Raw genomic sequence first — 18,408 nt, 5'->3', positions numbered from 1 at the left:
GAAGCAAGAACCACTGGAACTCAACCATCAAATAACATCTTCAGGGCACCTATCTGAGAAAAACATTTTTTTAAAAAAGCCCTCAGAAAACAGGCTTGCAGAGCTCTTGAAAGTTAAGACGCTCTCTCTCTCATGAATAAATAAAATCTTAAAAAAAAGTTAAGACGCAATGTTGAGGCCCTGGTCTACATCTATGCTGCACAGAACACTTTGTATGGATATTCATTCATCCATACCCTAATGTCTGAGTGTCCCTTATGTGGCAGACAGGCTCCCTCTTCTCATGAGGATTAGATTTTAAAAGGAGAAATGCTATTTTTTTTTACTTTGAACGTGATGCTAGGTCTGCAGTTTTGTGTTTTTTTTTCCTTCATCACTACCCCCAGCCCTACTTTGGTAGATATAAGTGAAATGAAGCAGTCATGATTTCTGATAGTTTGGTTCATTATACATTTAACACTCAAAGAAACTGACCTACTAAAAACCCCAAGTATAAACCCCATTTATAGTGTCTTTGGGAATTAAAGACATTTATGCTTGTAGAGCAGAACCTTGACAGGCCATCTCGGACACACAGGTGTTAGGTGTTGTGCAGAACATCTGCAACTCAGGTCAATCCCTCACTCCACATTTCTTCAATAACTGTTTGTCCAACTTCCTCTGAAATGCAAACTGTTAGTGAAAACATTTAACCCAAAACTTTCAAACCACCATTTGCTGCTTTAATTTCTAGAACTCCCAATGATCTCATATAGTTTTACCTTCTTCCCTTTCAGTCCACTAGGGATCTAAAGGCAAAATGCAAATCTACTTTGTTCTCCATTGTTCCCTGCTCCCCATCCTTACTTTACAGGTTTTTGGTTTGACCTCTGCAAAATTCAAAATTCAAATCTTATTTGGTCCATTTTCACCAGACTACATCCTTCTTTAAAACTCAGCTCAGGAGGGGCACCTGGGTAGCTCACTTGATTAAACTTCTGCCTTTGGTTCAGGTCATGATCCCAGCCTAGGGCTGAGTCAGCAGGTTCCCTGCTCTGTGGGGAGCCTTCTTCTGCCCTTCCCCCTGCTTTTGCTCTCTCTCAAATAAATAAAATCTTTAAAACAAAAACACTCAGCTCCAGAATCTCCTACTTTAGAAAGCCAGTGGGTGAGAAGCATTTCCTCAGTAGCCCCATGATAATACACTGTATGAGCATAGCCTTGCTATAGAATTCTTTGTGTTGGACTCTTAGATTTGTAAAATACTTAGCAAAAGATGATAACCTAGGGCAGCATTTCTCTAATTTAGACCACCTGCATTTAAATCATTTTTAGGAGCTTGTTAAAAATGCCCTCCTAAGCCGTATTTGGTACCTACTGAATCAGAATCTCAAAGGAGGGCTAATTTGTAAAACTAGAATTTGTGAACCCCTGGGCTGTGGTTGGAGAACGTGTAACCCAGAGCTCACCCAGTTAAAATACCCCAGGCAACGAGGAGCTACAACTTAGTCAGTACCCTTACTAGTTTTCACAAAGCCAAGTACAATGTGCACTGGATGATTTACACTTTACAGAAGAAGGGACCAACTTCCCATTCTCTTCTCCCAACCCTCACCACCTGCCATCCTTTTCTTTCTGGATTTCCTTTTCCTAGCTTCTAAGTCTCCTCCCTCTACTATGTGTCTTCTTGGGATGATCTGAGCTTAACCATTTTTTTCCTACAAAATACACCACCAACAGCATTCTAAAAAGTGTACGAAATACCAAACAGTACATCATGACTATGAATGTGTATCTTCATAAGTACAGAGCCATATTTGTACACTCCCCACTATAATTTGCTTAAGGAAGCAATCAACTAGGAAAGGTTATACAGCAAAGAAATACATGTGATTTTAAAAATCAGATATGTCCTTTTAGCTGGCAGAAATATAAAAGTGCAGATTCTATAAATAATTGACTTGTACAATATGCAACAATAAATTCCTAATTTTCAATGATCTCTGAAATACTTCTTCACTTGGCCAAGTACTTAGCTATCATGTGCTAAAATCCAAAGGCCCCTAACCTAACAACAACAACAAAAAATCTTAAAATGTTTTCACCACATAGGTACATATATTACATTATTAGACCATGCCTCCAAAGTGTGTCAAATTATAAATGTGTTCGGAGTACATAAATATACATCAGAGATCTTTCTCCTCATAGGCAAAATCTAATACAAAAATACATTTGACACTCATAAATTAGAAGATCCATTTGAGAGCCTCCAAAATAGAACTGGGGAAGTAGGGCATGATGCCAACAAAGCACACATAGATGCAAATTGTTCTGGTTATATGATTATTTTCTTCATCCAAGAGGGGGAAAGAGCAATTTACACCAAGCTAAGTTTCCAGGCAAATCACAGTTCACAGGCTGGATAAATCAAGGCACGCAGGCCAGAAAAAGGTCATGAATTACTCAACTCAAAAATGTACTCAGACTTCAGTCTGTCTAATGGTATCATATACCTGCACTGTGGTTTGTTATTTTAGAGACTTTAGAATCATCATCTACCCCATCTCCATACTCTACCACCTTGTTAACGGACATAAACCACAAGGGTTATCCTGCACCAAACACAGGAGACCATTTATAAACAAACCTCCTCTTTGACTATTGAAGTGGTGTGGTAAAGCTGTCTTCAGTTAAGTGAAGTGGACACAAACTTATTTGAAATCCTGAAGTCTCTCTAGAGATTACAAATAAATATTTAAAGTAGTTAATGTAGGAAAAACTTCTTTTAAATTTTAAAGTACAGGGCTTTATATAATCTTTGAATACTGAGTAATAGTTCAAACAATATTTGAACTGAAAATTCAAGTAAGTATGAGCTGAAGCAAGAGCTTCAGGATGCAGAATGCTCCACAATCATAACTGAGAAGTTTGCCTCGTATGATATAGCCAAAGAGGACAAAATGGTAAGAGCCATATTTAACAGATTGATGATGTTCTTCCCTTAAGCCTTGATGAGATTAGGGAGCCAATATTTTTTAATACCAAATTTTCTCTTCAGAAAGCATCTACTTAAAAAAAAAAAAAAAGAAAGAAAGAAAGCATCTACTTGGCTTCCAGATCTACTCATTCACTGAATGCAAGATAGCCATCTTTTCTCTCTGCCTAGTGTCAAAAATCCATGCAGGATTCACACCAGAAGGAAAGAATAAACACTTTGGAAGTGAGGAATCATGAATACAGTTTTAGTCAAAGTCAGTGAGGAATAACTCTTTCTTTCAAAGAAATTATTATTTCCTCAAAACCAGATTAAGTAGATTAGGGCTGTCAACATTCTAGCTGCTTCTGTGTTTTATTTTGAAAAGAAATATTAAAGTACTGACATCACATGAGATCATGCTTCAACTAAAAGGATATGTAAATAAATGATACCCAGAGAGGACACTCTTTAGCTCAATATGAATTTTAAAAAGTCTAGTCTTAAGTCTGAGCCAAGATAGTCACACAATTATGGCAGAAATTCTTAAGTGGCTGAGGTATTTAGACTCTTCCAAACCACAGGTGTGAAGTACTGGACAAAGAGATAAATTAAATGACAATAAAAATTAGCAATGAAGGATTAAAAATTAACTTTGAACTCCCTTTATAGAATAACCTGAGCTAAAGAGAAAATGATTAAATCCTGGCAACAGCCCAGCAAATCCTTCACCAGCAAATATTGAGGCTTTTAAACCCTGTGTTCATTCAAGAATAACCTTTTCAAAGTAATTTGCTAAAAGATTTCCAAAAGTTGGTAATTAGACAATTTATCACAAAAAAAAAAAAAACCCTCTTAAAATGTAGGTATTATCTGTCTAGCCTATAGACTAGCCTTTCTAATAAACTAGCCAAATAGTTCTACCTTAGGTTGTGAAACTATTCTATTGGCTTCTATTTGGTTGGCTTTCATAGGGAGGAAAAAAAGGGGTTTGTTACTTCAAAACATTTTATGGACAATGTGAAGATAAGTATTTTTTTATGACACAACTTCAGCCAAAGAGTATTTGTGTTTTAAATAAGGAAAACAAAATTCTGGGTTATTAACTTTTTTAAACAAGACTATTCCATCTGTGATCAGGAGATCTGTGTGCTAGTCATCGCTCCACTGATAACAGGAAATAATCAACTAGGGTAAGTCAATTAGCCTTTTTGTGCCTGAGTTTCATTGTCTAGACAATGGGGATAAAATATCTGTGCTATGCTATTCACAAGTTAGAGGATAAAGTAAAACACTAGAAAGCACTTTTATTTTTTTTTTCAAAACACAATATAAACGCTGTGTCATAATACTGTTGATAATTCTCCAGGTACCTCCTAGTGTTATCCAGTCACATGTGTGCTTATGGGAGGCGTTCCTAGAATATCACAAGTTGAATATTTAGTTTGATTTTATTTTAAAAATAATAAATCACAAAACTAAAATGTTTGAACAAGGTCACTTAACCCTCTCCCCAGGTGGTTAGTTATAATTACTAGAATCGTCATTATTATTACTTCTTAGCTATATGTTTAAAAGAGGAGATCTTTAATATGTCAGCCTAACTGGGAAAATGTGCCCCTGGCACAGGTGGTTTTCAGAAGAAGAGCCAGTCTTCGGAAGAGCTGTGTCCTCTGCTTTTATTTAAAGTGCAGAACCTGGTGGGGAGGGTCAGAGCAGGAACCCTGTGTCTGTCACTGAGGAACCAGTTCCCTCAGAGAAGCCAGAGCAGCGTGGATGCGGACATGCAATCTGTTTTCAAAGTCGTAGCCAGAGAAATCCTCCTGTAAGACCAAAGAAAGATATTTATGGACTCTATTAGACAAGCTTTCTGAAATACTGCAGGATAAACTGCATGGTTTTGTGCTTCCCAAAGTAAAATCTCTAACACTCCTGCCAACGGCTTCCTATCCACTCGATTTCCTTCTTTCCCAAACCTCAAACTCTGGGTTCATTTTTAACACCCAGGGTAATGTCATTAATGCTTGTCTCTGGAAAATTTTCTTCATGGTATGCTTGAAATGGTAGTCTGAAACTCCGCTCAATCTAAGTTGCTATTAGAAATTTTTCGTTCGAGATTGTAGTTATGAAATCAAAAGGTATTTTCCCACTCAAGCAAGAAGTGTGTTTGTAAGGCAAGATGGGCAATTTCATGAGTTTTTTAGAATACTGGTAAATTTCACTTAAAAATCAAGCAATCAGGGGGTGCTTGGGTGGCTCAGTCAGTTGGGCATCCGACTCTTGGTTTTGGCTCAGGTCATGGTCTCAGGGTCCTGAGCCTGAGCCCCGCGTCAGGGTCTGCATTCAGCAGGGAGTCTGCTTGAGATTCTCTTCCTCTGCCCCTCCCTCCCCCAAGCATGCTCTCTCTCTCTCTCTCTCTCTCTCTCTCTGTCTCGCTCTCTCTAGGATAAATAAATCTTAAAAGAAAAACTCATGGATCACTGAATCAATTAGTTATTATTTTTCTTTCCAGAAATATCCATCAGAACAATCATCTCACAAAACTTCTTGAATTAAGACTTAAGTGGATACAACAGAGGGTAAGAAGCCCCTGGGAATAGGCAGGTGCAGTATCTTTACCTTTGCTTGAAGAAGTAGAGTTCGGCCTCTTCCTACAGTCTATGAATATAAGAAAAACACATTATCTCTTAATATCTACATTTATACATACTCAAACAGAAAACATAAAAGGACAGGTTAACTGAAACAACCCCAGTAGACACAGAGGTGAGTCAACTGCTCATTCAAGTTGAATGACCCCATTTTTTTTAATGATGCTCGTAAGTTCGCATCAAGGCACTGCTAAAGAACTGTGCATGATCCTCACTCTTCTGAAAGAGAGAACAACTTAAAAAGAGTCGTAATAGCTTAAGATCTTACTGAACAACCTAAAATTGATGATCATTAAAAAGTTTACCCAACACCAGTAAGTTAGATCTCCTCTAAAAGGCATTACTGGTTGAAGGAATCAACTTCATTTTTCAAGAAACAGACCAGCCTTGTTATATCTTAAGTATATATGTTAAGGCTGCATTAAGAGTAAAAATTTCCTTAAAATAAAGAATATAGTGCTAGGATTTTCTACCAAAATTCACAAGACTTGTCTTTTCTATTTTCGTAAAGTTAGAATTTCAAATAAAAAGACTTACCAATTAAAAGCCTATCTTTGGCAAGATAGGCTACCTGTCTAAGGTTTAGGCTAGAATCATATTTCTGTTGATTTAGCTCAACTTTTAGAAAGTACATATATTTTATAGAATTGAATTTACTAAAAATCATAATTTTACAAAGCTATTATTATGTAACTGAGCTTCTAAAAGAAAGTATCAAGCAAATATAGTTGGGTTTTTTTTAAACAAAACTGCAGTGTACTTAAATACACAATAGTAATTGTCAAATTTATGATATTCTAAAAGTTTTGAAGCAATCGTCATATCTTCCTCATTTATTCTCACCATAATCTCAATTAACTTGGAAAGGCAGGTATTTTTTTATCCTGTCTTACATTTTTAGGAGGAAGGTATGTGGTTAACCAGTATCTTACACAAGGTAAATGAAGAACTGGAACCATAACGCAATCTCAGGTTCTTCTGAATAAGCTGCCCTATAGCATATCTCATACCATCCTAAAAAAGGCAGTGATTTCCCCCTCAAATGAGTTTTGGTCCAAAAAGCTACATTTATACTTCTAATTCCAGAAAAGAAATGACCTCATTCAACACATTAAGACAGAATTAGTAGCTTCTTGGATTCATTCTACATGAAATCAAGGAAAACAAAAACAAAAATAAAAACCCCACTACGTTTAATCAACTGACTTGAAATGAAGGATGATGCTTTGTGCCTTCTTACTTGTACATTTTTTTTGCTGAGGAACATCATTTAAGAAACTAGGTAAGATCTTACCTCTGGTTTGTCTAACAGAAGACAGCCAAGTTCATAGCAAGCATATGGCTGAACGTATAAGTTATTCTGACGACACAACTCATCTTTAACAGCTCGCTGGAAAAACTGAAAATAATACAAATATTATCAGGATTAACTTACTTCCTTACCTAAGGTTCATCCTATCTTTAGGAGGCAGAAGGGGGGAGTTATTTCTGTATTCTAGATCAGATTTTCTCTCTTTTTCTTTGCATCCTTATTTCTTCCCTTCCATCCTCATCCATACTTTGAAGTCCCCTACATGCTTGCCTCCAGGCTACGCTACCCATCAGTCAGCTCAATTTGTGTTACTTAGTTCCCCAGTCGACACACTAGCCTCTATTGATTGTATTGTCAAAAACATCTTTATCTGATCTCAAAGTCTGAACATACCATTTTAATATTTCAAACAGAAAGCCTGCAAGCCAAGAACCATCTCTTGACACACATTTTGCTTGCTGATACCTAAGAAAGTGATTTAAAATAGGCTATTTAGACCTGTATAATAACTATTATGACCCTACACTGAAAAATTTAAAATTATAATACAAGTGCATCAACACTCTAGGATTTAAAAGTCAAAGGCCCCTACTACTGTACATAAACTCTTTCAACAAGTAATCAGAATAACACTAGGGTATACCTCAAAACATCCAACCACACAAAAGCTTCAGAAAAATCCCTCCCAAGTATATTTGAAAATAATGAATGTGTACCCAGAAGAGCCTACACTAACTTTCTAGACCTTACCTCCAGTGCTACATCAATAATCTGTAGTTACAGAGACTGGAAAAGTGAACACGTGGACACACCTGATCATTTTTTTATTTCTCTAACTATGAAGTTTCATTCTATTCCTTTAAAACTGTCTGCATCCTCATTTCCTTCTCCTCCAAATGAGCCTGTCATCTTTGATGAGTAGCTAGTGCCAGAAAAGAAGCCTGTATGTAAAGAAGTATTCTAAAAATCTGAAGTTACATTAAAAACTACCATTAACCATCATCTTCTGGCATCTGAGAAGATGACCTGTATCAGCATAGGGGCCAGAGCTCACACTGCAAAGGGAGAGGTTTAGTTCTGTTCAACGCATTTTTCATTTTTCTTATTCCTAAGCACACATACAGGTCTTTACAGTTCGTTTTCCTTAGCTGAAACAACAGCAGTGAACGGTTTACCTGAACAGCATCTTCTGAGTTTCCTAGACATTTGTGTATGGCACCAAGAAGCAAATACTTTAATCCAACAACAGATGAATCATCCACTTCGTGGCAAGCTTAAAGAGAAGTGAAAAGAGCAGAAAGCATACACATTCACTTAATTTCTTAAGTATCATCAAGAGTTCAGTATTTCATTGTTTAGTGACCTATTCACCATTCAAGATCCTGCCCCCTGACACTCAGAAGGTTCCTTTTTCTGATCCAGTATTCTTACTCATCCCTATTCAAAGAAAGACAAAGATATCAAATGTCATAGCAACAAGAAGACTCAAAATTACATCATATTGTTACTAAGAACAAGACACCAATCTGAAAGGCTACAGACCGTATGATTTCAACTATAGGACACTCTGGTCAAGACAAAACTATTGAGGCTATAAAAGATCAGTGGTTGCCAGAGGCCAGGGGGCGGGAGGAACAGATGGAAGACAGAAGACTTTTAGGGCAAACTATTCCATATGATACTGCCTCTAAGAGTGGATATAGGTCACTACATATTTGTCAAATCACACAGAACGTACAAAACAAAGAGTGAATGCTAATGTACAACTAAATCCTAGCAGTGTGTCAGTGTTGGTTCTCTGGCTGTAACAAACGTTATCAATCAGGTGGGGGATGCTGATGGCCAGGGAGGCTGTGTGTACCCGGTAGTGAAGGGTGTTGCATGTGGAAACTCTCTGTACTTTGTGCTCAGTTTTGCTATGAACCTAAAAGTACTCTAAAAAGTACTTCAAAGAATTCTATACTACTGTCATAAGCCATATGGTGGGCACCTTCATATGTTTGTACTGATGCACTGCACTGGTCACTGAGGAGAGACCAGACATGATCCCTCCACTTCAAGAAGCTTGCCATCTCCTGTGCAGAATGGACACACATGTAGGAGGAAGGTTACAGGAGTTTTCCAAGGAAATGAAAAAGGGAAATTGGAAACATAGTGGAGCTAACAGAAGAGGAAAGGAAGTAACTGTTTCTATGGACCAGTAGAGATATTGAGATTTGGGAAGACTTAATAAGTATATATATATATATATATATATATATATATACATACACATACTTATAAATGTGTATATATATATACACACACACATAAATTTGTGTGTATGCATATATATTTATATACACATAAATGTTCAAAGTTCCAAAACAAGTAATTGAAAGAGTTTGGCAAGTAGCAAAAAGGTAAATGTTAACAATAGAGTCTGAACCTATAAAAGCAGAAGTTGCCTCAAAAAGCTAGGCTGAGAATACCTCCACATAAAAAGACCCCAGGCAGTGCCTGGATACTGCAGTGGGTTACGTATCTGACTCTTGGTTTCATCTGTGGTCATGGTCTCAGACTCCATGCTCAACATAGAATCTACTTAAGATTCTCTTTTCCCTCTGCCCTTCCTCCTAAAATAAATATGTAAATCTTAAAAAAAAAAGATTTTAAGGAAACAGTGTCAAGGAAAGTGGAACACTCATGCATGTACTCATTCGTTCAATATAAACTGAAAATCCACGTGCTAGGCACTTCTAGGTGCTTGCTTGGAATACAGCAGTGACAAAATAGATGATACAAAGGACAAATCAGTAAAATAAAGAAGTGTTAGTGCTAAGGCAAAAAATAAAGTCAGGATGGGGGATGGAGGTATGCATGTATGTCAGAAAGGTACGGTTTAAGCCTCAATGAAAAGATGGTATTTGAGTAAAGACCTGAAGGAAATGAGTGAAAGAGCCATGTGGATGTTTAGCAGAGCATTTGCAGGCAGAAAGAAGAGAAAGTGCAAAGGCACTGGGGCCAGCATGTACCTAGTGTGTTCAAGAACAGTAATGAGTGTGGCTGGAGCCTGGTGAGCAAGGGGGAAGAGCAGTGAGAGGCAATGGGTTAGGAGCAGGTGGTGGACAGATCACAGAACATTATAGCCCCCTGAATGGATTTGGACATTTACTTTAAACAAGATGAAACAACAGGGTTCTAAGCTGCAAAATGACATGCAACAGTTTAATAGGATCACTCTGGGCACTGTGCTGAGGATATATAGAAACATCTTTAAAATACAGAGGAAGGACACCAGGGGTGCTCAGTTGGTTGAGCATCTACCTTTGGTTCAGGTCATGATCTCATGGTTCTGGGATCAAGCCCCATGTTGGGCTCCCTATTCAGCAAGGAGCTTGCTTCTCCTTCTCTGTCTGCCCCTCCTTCTGTTTGTGTTCTCTCTCTCTCTCTCTAAATAAATAAATAAATAAAATGCAGAGGAAGAATGCGGTGCATAGGGGAGGATGGATGGAGGAAGGGCTATGAATAAAAGCATAAGACAAGGATGTGAAAATCGAACTCATGAAGGGAATCTGCTCATGAAGGGAGCTGCAGATGGGGACTCTGAGAAGCTGAATGCACAAAGCTGGATGGGCATTAAATTAACCATCCACTAACAGTTTTTTCTAGAACTTAACTGTTTCTCTATAAAGATCTCTGCACTTTATACAGCTGAAGAGATTTGGATTATTGCTGCTTAACACTGGGGAATGATAGAAACTAATCAATCTCAAAACTGCACTAATATTTAACAAAGATATTAAAGACTTATATCATGTTTACTCAAGAGCCTCCCTTTCCCTATGACCACATCTTTGCTCTTTATTTCGATACCTGGAAAGGGGTTCCAAGAATATGTAGTCACATTAGGTGATAATCGTTCTTGTGGCTGCAGATTATTGCCTATTTGATATTTGCATTTGTGTCTGAATTATCTCTACAGGATCTTGCAATTGTGCATTACAAAGAATACTTAAAATTCTGTATTGTTCCTTTGAGTTAGATATTGGTAGATACTCCATGCTTGTATCAACAACTAGGGATGGGTTTAAAATTATGCATATCCTTTTGAAATGGACATAGCAGAACTTGTGTATCCAAGAAAATTCTGTTTTCTTTCAAGCAATGCCCTTTAGAAGGGTTACATACTCCAATTACAGGGCCTTTGCACACAGCTTCCTTTGGAGATGTATTCCTTTGATCTCTAGAATATCAACATTGACAAAAGCTTTTACCTTTGCGGGGAGACCCCTTTTGGGGGAGGGGAATAAGCAAAAGGTGCCTACAAGAAAGTCTGATGATAAAAGTATGTGATACAATGGATAATATTCTTTATTTGATCAAAAAGTGTGATTGTGGAGAAATCTGATGAATTTTCTTCAATGACTAACAAACCGGTTTTAAGTCCAAATATTAATATTAAACCCCTTTCGAAAAAGGGCAGCATATATGTGAATAAGAGTACATTTCTATAAAATCATTTTTTGGATGTATGTGTTTTTAACATAAGAGTCTCATGCTGCAATCGTACTTCTAGCTATATGACATAAATCTCATCATGCTCCTGAAGATGAAGCTGTAGGAGAGGATAAAGCTCTGTCACTCAATGTGCTTCTCTCAGACCAGTAACGGCGACACCTGTTCTGATTGGAGCTGGGCATGTCATGTAACTGTTCTGAGTTTTAGTTTCCTCATTTATAAAATGGCTATGACAATATTGTCGCCTTTCCTACTTACCTAGAAAGCAGTATAGACCAAACTAAACAGTATGCCATATTTGATGGCATCAAATGTCTGCTATTAAGCCTTTTAAAAAATGCTACAATATTTCATTAATAACCAATAAAGCTTTATTTTACTTGAAGATTTAGTTTATTCTTTCTGTGAATTTTTCCTACAGCTTTAAGAAAAATGACTTTATGAAGACTATATTTATCATAACGTATGGTTCTATGCTTCTCTCTCTCTCTCTCTCTCTCTCTCTCTCTCTCTCTCTCTCAAGATTTTACTTATTTATTTGAGAGAGAGCAAGTGAGCATGATTGGGGGGAGGGTCAGAGGGAGAAGCAGACTCCTCACCAAGCAGGGAGTCCGACACGGGGCTCCTGGGCTCCATCCCAGGACTCTGAGATCATGTCCTGAGACATGCATAACCAACTGAGCCATTCAGGTGCCCTGGTCCTATGTTATGTTTTGTTTTAATACATGAATCAAAAAATCTAGGCTTCTAGTTATACTCCTAGGTATTTACTCCAGTGAAATATTGTATACTTATGTTTCTAGCAGCTCTACTCATGATAGCTAAAAAACCAGAAACAAATCAAATGTCCATTAATAGGAGAAAGAATAAATAGTGTGGTGCAGATATAGCCAGATGCTGGAGTGCCACTCAGCTAGTGGAAAGAATGAACAGTGGTATAGGCTATACCACAGATCACTCCCACAGATCCTATGCCAAAAAAAGGAAGCCAAGCAATAAAAATTATATATGGTCTGAACTTATATGAAGTTCAAGGACAGGCAAAAGTAATCTGTGGGAGAGAGAAGTCAGAACAGTGGTTGCCTTGGGGTGGGGACTGACCAACAAGGTGCACAAGGGAAATTACAAGGGTGCTGGAAATGTTCCGGAGCTTCACCGTGGTGGTTGGTGTACACCAGCATGTATATATTTGCCAAAACCCAGTGAACCATATACTGAATATCTGTGCATTTTAATACATGTGAATCAAACCTATATGCAACAAAGGGCTTTTGTTAGGAACAAAATGTATGCTTTCAGCAACCCCCAGGGCTATACAGTCAGTGATGCTTAGGGCATTGTGTGCCTCACCACACACCACTAACAATGTGGACATGTCCATACATTCTGGTGCTGCCTACGCCTATCACCTAAGTAACGTTCTTCATCACTACACCGTCCATCCAAGAACAACAGATCTGAATCAGCGAACATCCATGAGCAACCGAAGGAACCAGCTGATGTGTATAGTTTTATTTTTACCTTGACTCATCCTCTGCAGGTTGGGGAAGGAACAGTTGGGAAGGGCTTTCCACAGGTACAGCACTTCGATGGAGGCCAGCACACAGAGCGCTCTGGTTGGAGCTTGTTTCCGAAACCTCTCTGCCTGCAAGTGGGTAGAAGAAGCAGGCTAAGTTTGGGCAAACAAATTCAAATAAAAACATATCCTTGGGAGACAGTAAAAAATGTATGAATCCTGATTGACATGAACAACCTCCCTTCAACAAAGCTAGAAATAAGAACTTAGCTCTAAAAAAATTTTGCTTTCTAACTTTTCATGTATTGGGAGATATGCCTTTCATTCATTATTCAACTCCATCTACAATCAAGATCTGGGGTGCATTCAGACAACTTGGGATCAAACTGGATTCATTTCAGTTTAATCAAAAGAACTTATAAAAGTTGGGTGACAAGTAATAAGGAATGGGTTCATAGGGAAGATGTAATACTAGATGCTTCTTAGTTATGGTTTTACTGACTTTTTAATTTTCTATTCAGTCCCTGTGGTCTCAGTGGCATTCCACATTACCATCTAGTTTATACTCATATCAAGTCATCAATTGTTCACTTGTTAAAAACAAACTAAAATCATGGAAAATTCAGGATATGACAAGTTGTCATGTGATCCACAGTAATTCGGCTTTTATTTTTAAAAGTGTAGAATAAATCAGGGACTTTGTCCCTACAGTCCTGGGCCTTTCTACTGGTAAATCTGATACATACTTTTGTTGTTGATTAAGTCAAAATGTGGTGTGTTCACTAGATTGAGAACCAATAGTTCATATATTTCTTGCCTAGATTCTGACAATTTCTATTCTTCTGAAATCCTCTCTCTTTAGAAAGATGCTTTTCCTCTCTGGATAGGCTCATTAGCTCTGCATGGTCTATCATGTGTCCACCCACTCAAACAAGTAACAACTGCTTTAATCATGTGCAGCAAAATAAGCACTTTATACTCAAAGGAGAATTATGACCATGGGAGTAAATTTCCTCCATAGTGGCAAAGTGCATGCTGCATGGCAAGTCAGTTGCCAGCTTTGATGAGGATTTCCTAAAACCTGTCCGAGGTGGCATCAGTTACAAATTCCCATCATAAATAACACACCAGATAAATTGGCTCCAACATACCTTTTTCACTGAGAATTGTTCAATCTGATTGTTTTTCCTTTTGAAGAGTTTCTGAACTTCTTTGAAGACTATCTGGGCCCCGTCCACATCACCAGTGGCTCCCTGACAAACTGTAAGAAACCACTGTTGTACTCCTTAAGCATCAGGGGAAAAATATGGTTGATGGTACTTGGAAAATGTTACCAAAGAAAAAATGGGAGCACATGTTTCTAAAGATTGTTACACAAAGGCCTGCACCATCCTGTTGACTGTTATGCCACAAATTCAACAACTATTTCCCAGCAAACTGGGTTCCTGGAGCTTTGTGGGGACATATAGGAAAACCACGGTCCTAGTCCTCATGTTGGGCAATAGTCTTAGATGTGACAAAAGTCCCAGCTATTATCATAGTGTACAGTCTAGCAGGAGCCCACATGCTCAGAAAGTGGACTCAAAAGGAATCTAAGAAAGAACAGCAAGGAACCAAGAAGATCATGAAGTTTCATGATGGGTGGAGGATATCCCTGTGCCTGGAAAGAAAGTCATGAAATTAGTCTTACACATGTTCATTGGCCACCTACCACCTACAACTCACCAGCAAGAATGTGAAGAAGAAACACATGTTTAAACCTGAAATGTCCATTTCAGCTGGAGAAATAAGATATATACATAATCCCATAGCTACAGTGTATATGATGATAAGAGCCTCAAGGGTAGGAAAACCAAAGTGCTTTTGGAAAAGCCCAGGAAAAGAAGAGATCATTTCTCTTTAGAGTGATCAGAAAAATCTTAAGGATCTAGGAGTAAGGCTGAGCCCTGGAGGATGATAAGATTTTCATAGTCTGCACACAATCTGGTGATGATGGTTGTATAACAATGTGCATGGATGTAATGCCACTGAACTGAAGGCTTAGTACAGTTAAGGTGGTAGATTTTATGTTACATACATTCTACTACAACTGAACAGTACAAGAAACTAAGCCCCTGGTGGCAGTGTTTCTGATCTCCGAGTGCCCCTCCCATCTCTGCCTGTCAACATGTACCTTTAGGGCCAATTCGAATGGCAGCTCTTGCAAAATGGCTGATAGCACAACAGAAGCGAGCCACCCCTTTCTCATGAACTCTTTCTGGTGGAGCTCTTGACACATCCTACCATCTGCACAAAACCCCCTTAGCAAAGGCAGAGACTAAGCTTTCATGCTCTATCAGCTCCTACAGCATGTTATGATCCTGGGATTTCCAGTATTTGGAGAATAAATGCTCCTCTACACAGCTGCACTGTACATTTGTTTGTGTTCTATGCTCAACAAAGATTAAAAAAGAAACAGCTGCCCACAACTGACTGTGTGAGTCCATAACACATTAACAACCAATTGCTGGGTTGTCGTGAAGACCTCTGCTTTTCAGTTCCCCCACTCCTCAATGTGCTGGGCACACGGAGGCCACTCAGTAAATAGCTGCCACTGTCATCTGAGAGGCATGTGAGTTCTATACAACAACTCTTAAGGTGTGAAACACAGTAGCCTGACCAGCATCCTGAGAATAATCCACTCAAACATCAGCTACAGAGCCTTACAAAAACGGGTGCCCTGCAGGGATTACAGTAAAGAGTGTGGGTATATGGGGGATCCCTGGGTGGCGCAGTGGTTTAGCGCCTGCCTTTGGCCCAGGGCGCGATCCTGGAGACCTGGGATCGAATCCCACGTCGGGCTCCCAGTGCATGGAGCCTGCTCCTCCCTCTGCCTGTGTCTCTGCCTCTCTCTCTCTCTCTCTGTGACTATCATAAATAAATAAAAATTAAAAAAAAAAAAAGAGTGTGGGTATAAAGGGATTTCATACTGATTCCTAATGGACGGCAATTTTTGAACATCCAGGACATGCAACTGTTAATTCTCTCATTTTTAAATAGATCACTTAAGGGGTTGGAATGACAGGAAATATTTCACTAAATCCAAATAGAGAAATAAGGAGATACTTAAAATTTTAAATTATGTTTGGATTAGTCTTGAACTTTAAGTAAAAGAATCACTTATATGGCTGGACAAGGAGGGAGAGGTCACCATCAGAGGCAGAAAACGTACAGCCTGGGTACATAATGATGGCAAGTAAGATACCTCGGGGCACAGACAACCCTTTCGTCCACCAGGTGGCAGTACATCTTCATCTTCTGATGAGAGGACAAAAAGCCAACCGCTCATTCATATTGGCAATTACAGGTGTTCCTGCCAAATGATGTTCAAATACCTCATGCTCTGCAAAACCACTGTAAATCTAACAAGGTTAATAGGTAAAACAAGTTTGGAGCTGACTACTCAAAATCTAGGCAGCTTTGTTACCAGAGCACTAACAATCCAAACAGAAATATTAACACAATTTCAGAGACATGTTAAATTCCCTAAAAATTGTTTAAATTCTCAAAGACTAAAAACCATATTGTAGAAAGCAAAGGAATAGGGTAAGCTGAGGCTGCTTAGGGCAAAATGCACAGAAAGCTTCACAATTATAATAAAGCATTTTCAGGACAGAGCATGTGACCCAACAGCCCAGATGGGGAGCTGGTGTGCAGGACGGCAGTGTTCAGCTGGGTCCGAGAATACTGTATTACTCAGTTGTACAAAACATTAACATCCTGGGGGGAAGTGAGCAAGGAGAACACCACGTCCTCCTGCCATCATCCTCCCATCGTCCTCCCATTGGCCAACGTGTGTGGGAGACAGAACTCAGGGTACAAATGGGCTACTCACCAGCAGTTAAATAGGCATAATAGCACTGGGACCACCTGGACTCGTTTTTTAGCCTCTCAAAGGAATCAAACGCATCCTTGAAATTCAGCTCTATCATGCTGCACCAACCTATGAAAGAGATTTTTTTAGTATGGGACCCTAAGGTAGTGATTTACACCCCATCTTTAAGCTGGGAATCTGATACTGATTCTTTGAGTACTGCACGTACACTACCTGAAAAACCTCTTCTGTCTCGTAAGTATTTTCAGTGTGATATTCTGAGTATGACAAGGCACTTCTGATTTCACAACTCATTAAGCAGTACAGAAGCAGTAGAGTGGGGGACACCCGGGGGGGGGGGCAGTTGGTTGAGTGACTGACTCTTGGTTTCAGCTCAGGTCATGAATGATCTCAGGGTTATGAGATTCAGCCCTGCACTAGGCTTTGCTTAAGACTCAGTCTCCCTCTTCCTCTGCCCCTCCTCCTCCCAAATCTTAACAAAAAAACAAAAAACAAAAAACAAAACAAAACAAAAAAACCCCCAGCAGTATTGTGAAACATAAAGATTCCTATGAAAATAATCTGTCTCCTATACTCCAATTTGGGTTGTAAGATTAATCTAAGTGCAGCGGAACTTATCCAAGAGCAGGCACAGACACAGAAAAAGAAGCAAAATATCATTAGACTGCATATAGTGACTACCTCAAAAAGTCTTCAAGCACTCACGGAGCTCCTTAATGATTACTATTAATTCTCAAACCCTGTGAGAAGTGGAGACAAGCCAGTAAGAAACTAAGTACTAGCCTGCCTTTCCTCTGCAGGTTGACAGCAGAGCTCAGAAACATCTTTCCTGGATCAAAACACCATGAGACAGGCCTTCGGTAAAGAGTGGCAGCCACGAGAATGTGAGGAATTCTATCTTAGTTTTTAGAAATTTATCTTCCATTGCCTAAGCCCTTCCATGTGTCAAGCCCTATGCCAGGCACATGATATGATTCTAATTCTACTAGGGGCTTCCTAGGGTGGTGATGGCATAATTTTACCAAGGAGAAAATCTAAGGCCTGTAGAGATTGGTGACTTGCTCAAGGCCATAGAGCTACTGAGAGGAAAAAGCCCAGGAGTGAAGGCCACTGCTCTCTCCTGTCCACAATATCACTCCATAATAGATTCTGATATCTGGTGTATTGTGAAGTATTTGTATCACCTTGGAACTGCCTTTGAAGTACAGGGATGAGAGGGATCCACACTACTAGAAAATCCAATGTCAAATTCTATGAGATAGGATATGAAGTTGACATAGTTTATAGTAAAGATTGGGGCTAATTGTGTCCATCTAATGAAGAGTTAAATGTGAAGTAGAGGTGGAGGGGACACAGAAAGTGCAGAAGCCTGAGTTATGACTGTTCTTTCTTGGATTGACCTTCCTAAGCCTTATAAGGTTTAGGTTTTGATCATTTCCAAGCCTCCTTCAGGTGTAACCCTCCATCCTGCCACAGACCTTGAAATGGTGCGCCGAAAGAGGCCATCATCATCACTTTGCAATAAAGGCAGGTATCAAATGGTCATGTCACACAACTTAAAACTAAGATATTGTATGTCAATTATACTCAATAAAAGTG

General features: G+C 38.9%; 1 protein-coding gene across 1 annotated transcript in view; it reads right to left on the bottom strand.

Moving 5' to 3' along the window:
• Positions 1 to 2,304: 2,304 nt before the first annotated feature.
• Positions 2,305 to 18,408, bottom strand: part of TTC39C (tetratricopeptide repeat domain 39C) — a 111,030-nt gene continuing 94,926 nt past the window's right edge. Inside the window, exons 8-14 of the mRNA XM_041766048.1 lie at positions 16,810 to 16,917; positions 14,087 to 14,196; positions 12,941 to 13,064; positions 8,095 to 8,192; positions 6,902 to 7,006; positions 5,576 to 5,614; positions 2,305 to 4,779 (exon numbers count right to left, since the gene is read on the bottom strand). Of these exons, the coding sequence (XP_041621982.1) occupies positions 4,690 to 4,779; positions 5,576 to 5,614; positions 6,902 to 7,006; positions 8,095 to 8,192; positions 12,941 to 13,064; positions 14,087 to 14,196; positions 16,810 to 16,917 (674 nt within the window). The 3' untranslated portion in view covers positions 2,305 to 4,689. The remainder of the gene's footprint in view (positions 4,780 to 5,575; positions 5,615 to 6,901; positions 7,007 to 8,094; positions 8,193 to 12,940; positions 13,065 to 14,086; positions 14,197 to 16,809; positions 16,918 to 18,408) is intronic.

This window comes from Vulpes lagopus, chromosome 1 (genome assembly GCF_018345385.1).
Source record: "Vulpes lagopus strain Blue_001 chromosome 1, ASM1834538v1, whole genome shotgun sequence".
Classification (NCBI taxonomy): domain Eukaryota; kingdom Metazoa; phylum Chordata; class Mammalia; order Carnivora; family Canidae; genus Vulpes; species Vulpes lagopus.
This window is presented reverse-complemented; position numbering and strand designations above follow the sequence as displayed.